The 12020-nt window shown below is 40.8% G+C and overlaps 1 protein-coding gene across 1 annotated transcript in view; it reads right to left on the minus strand.

Annotated features, from left to right (window-relative positions):
• SNX10 (sorting nexin 10) overlaps window positions 1-12020 on the minus strand; it is a 36009-nt gene that overhangs the window by 17158 nt on the left and 6831 nt on the right. The window contains exon 2 of the mRNA XM_032109275.1: window positions 3368-3420. Within this exon, the coding sequence (XP_031965166.1) occupies window positions 3368-3391 (24 nt within the window). The 5' untranslated portion in view covers window positions 3392-3420. The remainder of the gene's footprint in view (window positions 1-3367; window positions 3421-12020) is intronic.

Here is a 12020-nt window from a genome sequence, read left to right on the forward strand (position 1 = left end):
TCAAAGTTTTTGTCTTCCCCAAATTCCTCTTTCCCTGTGTCCCAGTCTTCTCTAAAGCTGCAATCACTTCTCAACATATTTTCTTTTCTTTGCTGAGCACTAAATGCATCAGTCCTGCAAGTGGAAGAAAAGAAATGATGCCAAGATGCTTTAAACAGGACACTGCACTCCTCTTCCCTTCAACTGCTGTAGCACAGGAGTCACAACCTCAGGCAGCCTGCTCATAAACTGACCTCAGTCTCCTTCCCCTCATCTACTGCTGTATCAGCTTCTTGTTGATCTTCCTTTTGTCCAGATTCCCCAAATTACCCCATTTCCAAATAACCTTCTATGACCCTCTCCTCCGTACAGAATCAAAGTAGTCTTCGAAGTAAAATACTTCTTTCGAACCTCTATTATACCAAAGAATTCTGACCAAAAGTTGCTATTGTATATGCTGCCAGTTAGCTATGGCTTACCTTGCAAATCATTCCAGACCACAAGATTCACATTGGAAAACTTCTGTACACTTTTAACTTGCAATTAACTAGTCACTGAGCTTCAATATGGAGGAAGTTAAAACCCTTCAGACTCTACCTACTGAAGAAGGGAGACCTGCTGTATATGCAGGCAGTGTCTAAGCAGTAAAGAACTGAGCCAAGAGGAAAAACTATCTGCAGAACAGCAGAGCACCTCAGCAAAAACTTCAGCCCTCACACACGGTCACTGTCAGCTTTGATTTGAAACACCAGGATTTCAACAGAAGACTGGTGTTCCTTATTTTTCCCCCCTTATTTACTGAAAAAATGACAAAACTGAATTTAGAATGAAGCAAGATAAACAGTAAGCAACTATAAATGAAAAATAAAAATGTACAGCGTTTCTCAAGATTTTGGGTTACTTCCCCTATCCATCTCTTGAATCCAGGAAGTGTTAACCCCCATTCCCGTTACAGATTTTGCTGCTCTGAAACAGTGGCATTGCACATGTAGGCTGTTCCTTCTCTTCTGACCTTTAAGACTTCTCCAGAATACGAGAACCCACTGGGAAAACAGCATTGATTTAATCAAAGCAGACCTAACCGCCCAGTATAAATGATGATCTGCTGCCAGAAAAGGTGCCTATGCTTTTGCAACCCTAGAGAAGTAGGCTTGTAAAGGCCAATATTCGCATACAGGCTTTGTTATGGTTCAAGCAGAGTTAGGTGGCAGAATATTCCTCTGCGAGATTGCTGCTATATGCTCAGTCCATCCTGCATTCCCTAGTCACAAACAATCAGGAGGTTACAGCAGTACTGAGCAATAACTGCCTCTCTCCTCTGTATGTATTCCACTCCCTCCCCATCATCCATTATCACATCTATAAAAATGAGGATACTCTCAATAGACGTGTCTATTCTCAAGTAATGCACTGTCCACTTGGGGGAGGTGACGCTGACCTCTCCCTCCCACAGACCAATTGAAGACTAACTTAATCATTTGTCACAAAACTGTATTGCAGTCCAGCTGTACAACATGGGAAACTCAGTACAAAGAGTGCCAAGGTTTCAGGGACTTTTTACTTTTGCCAGCTGCATTCGTGTACAAGGTGTCTTCCTCTCCTGCCCAGTGTTGCTTGGTTTTTCCAGAATTGCAGATCTAGCTATTATGCCACATTACATGTATTTTCAGTTTTGTTTGGTTTTGGTTTTTTTCTTGATTGTATTGTTGAGGTTTTTCTTTAATTGAGGGGCACAATACATGCATTTATATCAATGCATTCAATAATGCGTGTCCTGTAACACTTCAGTGCAACAATTCTCTCAAAACCAAAATTTGCTGTTGACACTTAAAAGTGTCCAGGCTTGGGCATGGAGGTCTCTTGCACTGGGAACAATATATACTCGAGAGAAAGCTACTGAAAGATGGGGCATCTTCGTTTATTCCTTCTCTCTGGAAACTGCTAAATTCAAAGGCAAGATATTTTCTGACCAAACTGCTAATGCTATAGCTTTGATACCGATCCCAGCAGCCGTGCTGGCCTGAACATCTTCATGAATATTCAGAATCTTCAAATCTGCCCCCAAAGTAATCATAACTACTTAAAAAGCAGGAATTGCAGAACAGTTTCTCTGGCTGGATGTGCCTTATAATTCCTGGCTAGACTAGCATGGCACTGGTGGTATTTTGCTACCCTGTCCTCAAGGCCAGGAGCAGTCCAAATAGATGGGGTCACACATAAATGACAAAATGGCCAAAGTGACACCCAAACCTGGATTACACCTACTCCCTCATGGTTACAGATCTATGCAAAGAACAGGAATGTTGACAGCAGAGTAAAAGGACAGCACTGAGGTCACACAGACACAATCACAGAAAAACAAAATGTTCCATTTGGATCTGCCTCAAAAGGAAAAATAACCCATAAAGGCAGCTGAAGCAAACACTAGAAATCTTTCTCTTTTCATTTTTCTCTTTCTTTTTTCTTCTCCTTCTCTCTTTTCTCATTGGATATATTTCTGCAAAATGCAATGGATTCCTCAGAGACAAGAATTAGGCAGAAGCCTGACTATATAGAATCTGACTACAAAAAATGTGTCCTTCTCAGAAGTCTCCTACTAGGAAAATAGGAAATCTGACATGGAAATATCTGTTTTTAATGTGAGGGGAAAATCTGCCACAAGAAGGAGGAATAAAAACAATCTCACATTGGTTGATTATTTGTATTAATCATTTCAGCTGCATTTTAATTCAAATGTCTGTGCTCAGGACTGTATCAGGTGATAAGCTTGTGCTCCTGTTACACATCTGATTAGTCAATAACCCCTGAAGCGTAATTTTCCACAAAGCTTCCAAGAAAAATAGTGTATCCCATCAGGTTGCCTGTTAGTAAAAGGATCAGCCACAAAAGACATGGGGCTTTTCATGCTGTGGGTGTTGGCATCTTCACTCCATGCATGCTGAGTAGTAAGGCTGATAAGAGACTAACAGCTGAACAAAATAATTTGTTGAAACTTTTAATGTTCATTGGACTGAGCAGAAGAGAACATGCAAGTGGGATTCTTGTGGTCCATGCAGCTGGTAATCAGAGTTCAGACCCAGCTCCAACCATTATGTTCTATAAAATATCTAAAGACTAATAAAAAGAAGACTCCATCCAAATCCTTCTCTCCCATCTCAATGTCTGAGCCCCTTATGCACAGTCACTTAGTCTGAATGAGTATTTGATTCTTCTATCAGACTTTAACAGAAGGAACTGGCACTGCATCATTCCAGAATATTCTGTATCCTGGCAACTAAAAGTATGAAGAATATAACCAATCTTCCCTGATCCATGTGAGCCTTAACGAAATTCAATCCACAACTGCCACACTTGAATACTTTTCTGTTAAAGCTTAGATACAACTTACCTGTTTTTCATGTTTTGGTGTCATCTTCACTGGTTTGTAGTACAAAAATCAACCTGAAAAAAAAACCAGAATAGACATCAGATTGGCATTTAGTAGTTATTTAAAGGTCATTATCACTTTTGTTATTTATTAGTAGACAGTGGAAAAAGCCAGGGTTAGTGCCATATACAGCAGAAAACATCCTTGCATTAACTATATCTCAGAATGTATTCATTTTAAAAATAATCCCTTTTTAGAAGCACTGGGCTAGTCCCCTGCTCTATATATTTGTCATACTTGACAGTCCAGTGATGCCTGTCCATCTCTGGAAGTCAGTGCTTTTCTCCTCTGCTCCAAGAGCCATCTCAGGGTTCATCTTCCTACCCACCTCCCAACAGCTCCGCTCTGCCAGCATTCCCAGTGCAGAAACACAGCCGAGGCAGGGCTGCCTGTGCCTCACTCCCAGATGCTCAAGCACAGGTCTGCGTGACTGCAGCTGAGGTCCAGAGACTCTTAAAACATCTGAGTCAAAAGAATCAAACGCCCATCTCAACCATTTCCCTGAAACTCAGAGAACTGGAGACACAAACTGCTTGGATCCTTCAGGCTAGCTAAAACTCAGGCTAGATTTCACAGTGCCCATGGTTTTCAAACCTCCATGTAGGGAAGGGTATAATTAGACCAAATCAAAACATCCTGTCATTAACTTACATTTTAACTCTACTCTTTCACTGAAAATCTCAATAAATTTTTAACTGCGTCTGCAGTCCAATAAACTGGACAGTTTGCTCAGGACAGGTACCCACATGGGAAGAGCAGGACAGCTTTATTTACTTGCCAGCTTATACACACACCACCTCCTGTTTAGTGATACAGAGCTTGAAGCTGCTCTTGTTACTATACAACTACACATTTAGGTCAAGCCCAGCCAAGGAGTGCTGAACACCCCACCCCTGCCTGATGCCTCTTCAAATTACAAACTCCACCCATTTAAATAAAACAGGGCACAAAGATAAGCACACACACATTTCTGTGACCAGGAAATTATTTTGGAACAAACAGTTTGTTGTCAAATTTCTATAGGCTCAGTTATATCAAAATAGGATACTCTTTTTCCAAATAAAAATGCCCATACATAAGACTTCATCCTAAAGGGTGCCGTTGTATAGCTCCCATCTTCATAAAGATAAGGCTGTCACTTCTTTTCTATAGCTAGAATGGTATTGATAAAACAGGAATATCAAAAACACACTCAAATTTTCTTCTTTTTTTATCTGCATTTATTTATGCTTAAGTGGCATGTATGTTCTGAGCTGAAGTTATAGAAGAGCACTCGGACATTTCTTGCTGCACAGGCTCAGCAGTGTCAAGCACCTCTGCAAGGTGGGGGTAGAGAATTTGCCTCACTGGTTCTAACTGCTGTTAGTGCAAAAGTGTATTAGGAACTTTCCTTTTGGGGAGATAAACGGCTTTTACCTCACAGGAGAGCACAAGCACACATTACATGACCTTTCATGGAATTGCATAATCATTTAGGTTGCCTCCAAGATCATCAGTCCCAACCTTTGACTCACTACCACCTTGTCCACTAGACCATGGCACTAAGGACCGCGTATAGCTGTTTCCTGAACTTCTCCATGGATGGTGAAGTGACTCCACCACCTCCCTGGGCAGTGCATTCTAATGCTTAAAAAGCCTTTCTGTGAAGAAATTCTTCCTGAGGTCCAACCTGAACCTCCCTCCCCTGGTGCAGCTTGAGGCCAAGTCCTCTTGTCCTGTCAGTGGTTGCCTGGGAGAACAGGCTGATCCCCACCTCACTACAGCCTCCTTTCAGGCACTTGTAGAGAGCAGTAAGGTCTCACCTGAGCCTCCTTTTCTCCAGACTGAACAACCACAGCTCCCTCAGCCTCTCCTCATAGGATTCACTCTCCAGACCCTTCCCCAGCTCCATTGCCCTTCTCTGGACTTGCTCCAGCACCTCAATGTCCTTCCCCAAGTGAGGGGCCCAGAACTGGACACAGGACTTGAGGTGCAGCCTCACAAGTGCTGAGTACAGACAAAAACACTGTGTTGGGTTCAGGCTATTTGAAGAAGATTCTTTCTGCTGTCTCTCCCCATTAAATATAGTTGTAAACCTATATATAGTTTGATGTTATTTTTCCCCCTTTCAGACCTTATTGAATTTGCTGTGTTTTTTTCAAGATGGCAATTCAAAATTTTTTCTAGTTATGTATCTTTATTTCATCAAATTCTGCAGTGTGTTTCTCTCCTGTCTCTAAGCTGATTTAAGTGAGAAATTATGCAAGCCCAAAATATCTCATTCCTAACACTGCTAGCAAATGACAAGGCTGAAATAGCACGTTTCATTTTGTCATCTGTTTTTCTAATGACCGAGTTATATACTGGTGCAGGTTAGCAAGAACAGCTTAAACTCCAAACAGCCACCACAATTTTAAATATTTAATGGCAAAAAATTAATATTTCAACACCAAAAAGCTTCCTAAAATATTTAAAATACATCAGTTTTTCATGAAGTAATTTGGAAAAAAAAAATCAATAATGGAAATGCAAACCCCTCAAAGCTGCCTTTTTTCACTGATTTCCGTGAGATTGCCCAGTCATGCTGCAGCCACTTGCAAATATACTGAATGCAATACTCTGTCTGGTAGCAAGATATATATTTGGGGACTTCTGTAACACATAATGAAGCCAGTGAAGCAGAACACACAGTGAAGCCAGCGAAACTTCAGCTTAAGAGGTTATCTTTTTATCTTGAAAAAAAATCTACCCAAAATACCAGCGATGGAGCAGCCATCAATCAGAAGACAAACAGAAGGCTTTTGGTCTCTTTTACTCTAAACAAAATGTCCTCTGATAGAAATGAATGAGTGCTGGGAAACAGAATCAAAAAAAGCCACGGGTAGATCTGTAGTTTTGATAAAACACTTTCTGTTGTGACTGGGAAAACCCCCCCACATTGCTTTGAGTACGTTTTTGTTCTGCTTCTGATCCATTATCAATCTGAAGACCTCTTTTTTATTTTAGTTTCATATCCTTATTATATCAACTGCTCCTTGCAGTACATATTTTTGATGGTTCTTAATTGTATAACCAACAAAACTGCCAGGGAACAGCTCCACAACTGCCAATGACAACCACTCAAAAGCAAAAAGATTACGTAGGATGAATTGCCATACTTCCTGTGCCTAAAAAAGAATCAGGAAGAAGAGGGGGGAAAAAACCACAAGTACTGCAGTGCTTTTCTTAGGGAAAACAGATAAACTGCAGTGCTCTTCTTAAGAGCAATAGATAAACAATATCAAGTATTATATTTTATTTCATGTTTTAGAGATTAGTTTGTATTTTAAAATCTAAATTAAAACTGATAATCTAACATTACTAGGGAAATACCCTTTTATCATGTAGATAGATTGCTGCTAAAGGAGGAAGTAATTTCTCCCCAGCGTTCCCCAACTGAAAGATGAAAACTCAAGCAGTAGCACAGACAAAAACCACTTGCTCTAAGACCAGCATGAACAAATGCAAACCCTCCTGGCTGCCTCACTAGTAGCTGTATTTAGCTGCACTGAAATGTTATGATTTCACTCATACTGGGCAGTGGCCTATGTAATATCCTTATCTGCTTTGGGAATGCTCACGCATTCCATGTGCCCAGTGTTTGCTCTCAAGGATAAATGCTGGTAGTCAGCTCATGCATGCATGCATGCATGCATGCATCCATCCAACCACCTTTGGTTATTTCTAATCATATAACTAAATGACCACCTTCAGGCTTTAATGGGGAAGTGTGATTTATTTTTAGACCTTGGTGATGATTGAAAGTACTATCCAGTCACAAGCAAAGTCCTCAGCTGTGCTTTCAAGGTTGTTCCCATCATCAGTAACAAATGAAACTTTCATTCAAGGCTTCAATATGACCGAGAGAGATAAAAATTGAATCGCTAAATGCTTACAAGACTTTCCTGCATTTTATGTTTTGCTCACCTTAAGACTCAAAAAAAAGTCACAGTAATTTTCATTTACAGCCTGTAGAAAGTTCAGCTGCATCCATACATGGAGTTCACTATCAAAGAACATGCCCATGTACACCTGGCCACGCTATAATCCTGAAAGGCAAGTGATCCACGTGGATTTGTAAAGAAGGGGGAGGAACAGGAAGAATAAGAGAAGATCTGGAGTGTTCAAAAAACCCCCAAACCTACAAAAAACTCAATTCCATGCTAAAACGTAACTATTACTAAGATTTGGGATAGGATAATGCAAATTTCTTTTGGGGAGCATTTGCTGTATTTGCAGAAGCCTCAGGTTCTGGACTAGTTCTTAAAGGTCAGTCACTGGCAGAGAAAGTCACTGATGTAGAAAGAGCATCTCCTGAGTTGCCTGTGCTGCTGCTGTTCCAAGGGAGTAGGAAATAACAGAGCTAAATCCCCACTTAGTACTAACCCATAGCTAGTCAGAAGCATGGATGAAATACTACTAGAGGTTTCAAATGAAAGGATAACAAGTGAGAGAAAGCGATGTTAATTTGTTTATGGAACAAAAGTGCCTGAAATCGTAAGATCAAATACACTGTATGTATCCATGGAAAGGTCTTCTAGTCCAGCAGTGACATAGGTGTGACTTACTCTGCAACCTCAGAATACAAGAAATAGGCAACATTTTGAGGGCTTATTCCCCAGTTTTGAAGGAAAAAAAAAAAAAGAAAATTATGTATGTATGAGTGTATGCCACCTATATAAAGTGTAACATTCTGTGCTGCCAAACTCACCGCATCCTAACGCATCTTGGCACTTACAGCAATCGGGTACATGGCTATCACAGAACTACTGCTCTTGTTGATGGGAAAAATCTTATTCAAATGCTGTTCCTCAAGCAGGGACTTTCAGTCAATCTGGAATAACTCAAACTCAGCATAAGCAAATGCCTTCTACTTCACCTGTTCCACCTTAACACCTGGGGTCAACCCAACTGCACTGATGAGGGTGATGAGTTCACTTCTGTTCCTCACTGTTCATGAACCAGATAGTGAGGACTGAAACTCCAGACTGTGCAGGTGACAGAGCATCTTTCCTCCTTTCTTCTATCCCGATGGTTATTTGCCTCACCCTCCCTCAGCAAATTTCTGTAAGGATCTGTTGGTCAGATGCAAAAAGAGTATGAAAGACATCAGCATTTTCATCTAAACTCTACACAACAGTCAGGGGGCCGCAGCCTGCTTAGTGAAGTCAACAAAATTAAGTACCCCTTGAGCAAATCCTTCACACTTCCCACACTCAAGGTACCTCTTTCATCAGTGTTGTATTACAGTAGGAGCAGAATCACTTCATTGCTGAGCAAAAAACAAACACACTGTCTAAACTGCTTTTAAAAGAACAAGAGCTTTCCAAACCACTGACAGAACTCACACACCTTCCCTTCAACCACAATGCAATCTCGAAAGGCACTGCCAAACATCATGCCTTTGTGGCTACACTTGAAATTCCCAGGCATTGCTGCCAAGGTGCTTAGTTAACTACTCCTTCCTATGGCATTTCACTCCATTTGGTTTCTAAACACTTGTTTATGGCCACCAGGTATAAGACAGCTTCTCCTCAACCATTACACTAGCATTTCTCCCCAGTCAGCCATTCCCTTGTCCTGCAATCTTCCTGGCTATCAAGACATGTTTTACCAGAAGAAAAAAAAGACACTATACAAGAAATTTTCACTCATTTCAGAGGAACTTGAGAATCAAAGAGTTAATGAAAAATGTTAATTTCCCTCTACCCTCCAAAACAAATACATCACAAGGATTATAGTGTCAGGTGTGGGTCACAGATTTCCAATTACAGTGGTATTATACCACACTTTGAATTGCTTCAAGTTAATACCATATTGCTGGACAGCAGTATGACTTACCTACCAAGTCTCTCTGAAACTTCTAAAAGCCTAAAGGTAAACAAGGAAGAAGTACTAGGAAATCTGTTCAGAGTAGGAGAGAGCATCATATGTTTCCCCATTCTCTTCTTTTTCTTTTTTTTTTGTTGGGCTGGTTTGTTTTCGGGGGGGGACGGGTGGTTTTGTTGGTCTGTTTTGTTTTTTGCTTTTCAGGCTCAAATTGCAGACATATGCACAACCAAAGGACTTCATGGATATTCTGCAGTTTCAGGGGGTTGCTGATCTCAGAGCGACTATTACTTTGGTTTTCTCATATTATAAACTACTGGTAAGGCTAACATTGGCATCTTGGGCTTTTAGGCAACGACTACAGAATAGTAATTGTGGGTCATGTCACTGAAGGAATAGTACATGGCAGAGATGGTCATGGTAATTATTTATTACTCAGGGCTAGTGCTTGCCACCCCTTCTGCAGACAACCTGGGGACCACTCAAAACGTTCCTGCAGCTCTAGCTCCTGTGTTTTCCAGGCAGCCTGTCAAGCTGGTCTGCCATGTGAGACTGCCTTTGTACTCTTTCCAATTCTCATGGTGCATAAGAAGTAGATTAAACTACACAAAATGATTTTGTGGCATAAATAATCACAGGTTTTGTTAGGACATTTTCAGAAGGCTGACAAAGAGATAAGGCAGTCTTCGAAGGGAAGCACTGGTGACCTTCAGAGTAAAGTTTCAGGAAGCATGCTTGCTGCAGAGAGCTTCTGAGATCCCTTGAGCTAGCAGAAATCAATTTCAGAAGAAACAGCAACCTTGGCAAGCCAGCAAATTCAACCATCTTTTCACCTGTACTCAAGATGGAAAATACTGGACAGGCACTAGGCTTCTTACTGATACTTACACACAACAGGCAGACCACTGGCACTGAAAGTACCTTTGAGAAGGGAAAGCAGCAAGAAATTTCCAGGCTAAACCACTTGCTGAATAGCACCTGTGTACTTTGCGATTGACAGTTCCGCTCAGTTGCAGAAGTGATGAGTGAAGATGTACATGTTGTGCACTCATAAACCATACACAGATCTTACTAGGTACACCAACACAGACAGATAAGCCACCCCGAGGTATTTTTCACATGATGCCAGTTACAAACAACACATCAGACAGCTGTAACTTCTAGAAACCAACAAGATGGGGGTTGAAAAGAGAGACTAAAGTCTCAGCATTTTGGAACACAGATTAAATTCCTAAGAAAAATATTAAATGCTGTTTCTGAAGGAAGGTTCAGACAATGTATGTCTTTCTTTGAAAAATGCATGTTTCTGTCAGGAATTAAGTCTTTAAGTTGCCTTAAAAATAGTATCTTTCTCAAGGTATCTCTGTAATAACTAACTTTTACTTATCACAGGAAAAGAAGGGCTGGTGAAAGCCATATCTTTGCTGCTGAGTAAGCAGAGCAAAAGTCAGCAAATACCACGCAGTCTTATCACTACATTTGTGTCTCTGTCTCTCAGATGCAGAGGCTGCCATCACCGGAACCCTTCCCTTCCTGACTCACCCACTGGAACATTTTGAATCTCACGTGCCAGAAACTACTCATTTTTTGCTCATTTCAAACTCTTTTAATGTATGATACAATTTTTGTCTGCTGCTTGAATTGCACTGCATGTTTTAGCTTGGCTTTTTTCCTGCTGCAGATTTCCTTATGCCATCAAAACATCTATTTTTGTGATGTGCTACCTGCTCCAATCCAGGAAGTGTCAGTGTTTGGACTTGGGCCCAGAGAGGAAAGTAAAGCAAAAGTGATAGTTTTGGCCACAGCCACAGAATTAGAAGTCTCAGTCTGATGACATGTGTCTGGGGAGATGGCTGGGAAAGACCTAGCACAGATACGGTCAAAAATAAAATGAACAGTTAAGTAGTAACATCTTGAGATAGATGGATCCTAAGTAGTCTGTATAACTGCAGCTCAAAACAGTGGGTAAGATAGGAAATATTGCAGTCAATACAGTGTGCCCACAAAGCATTTTGATCAACTCTCTGCAAACTGTTGTGTCTCTTGTGTCTTTTATGCAGACCAAGCCCATGAAGGATCATTACAACAGTGCAGCTGGATCAGATGTCCAGTCTTTCACACTATGGCAATTCACTCTTAGGGCTCTCTTCCTCTGAACAATGTATCAGATGGCCCATCACTGACACAAAATCCTACTGCTGTCACATCTGTGTAGCTGCATCCATACATTGCACTAGTTTGTGGGCTGGGTCTATCAACCATCAAATTAACCATTTAAGAACGTATTTACAGTGAATTTGACTGGGCAGTTTGCTTGTTCAACAGGCTTTGTTATCTTTCTAGATGCTACCCTGTGCCAGTGGCATGACAACAATATTTTGGAAATAAATAGCTTCAAAATAGTGTTAATTATTACTAAAGCAAGCAATTCGGAGAAACAAACGGCATTTGGCAGGAGAAACTTTTCATGAGACTGACCAGTAAGAAAAACAAGCTGAAAATCAGTGATTCATCCATATCCCTGGATTTTCTACTTCTCATTTGTTTTGTGCCTACTGAACATTAAGATGTGATTTTGGTTGCTTTCATCCCACTGCTGCACTATAACTTTAAAAGACTGAGATCAGCTTTTGTCCAACTCTTGGCACAGGAGGCTCATCTGTGACGTGGCAAACTTCTTTCCAAAGTTGTGAGAGAACAGCAGGAGGCATAACAAATACACAAAAATGGGAGGGAGAGAAGAAAAGCAGCACTTGGGCTTGACTGC

This window comes from Corvus moneduloides, chromosome 1, assembly GCF_009650955.1.
Source record: "Corvus moneduloides isolate bCorMon1 chromosome 1, bCorMon1.pri, whole genome shotgun sequence".
NCBI classification, from domain to species: Eukaryota; Metazoa; Chordata; class Aves; order Passeriformes; family Corvidae; genus Corvus; species Corvus moneduloides.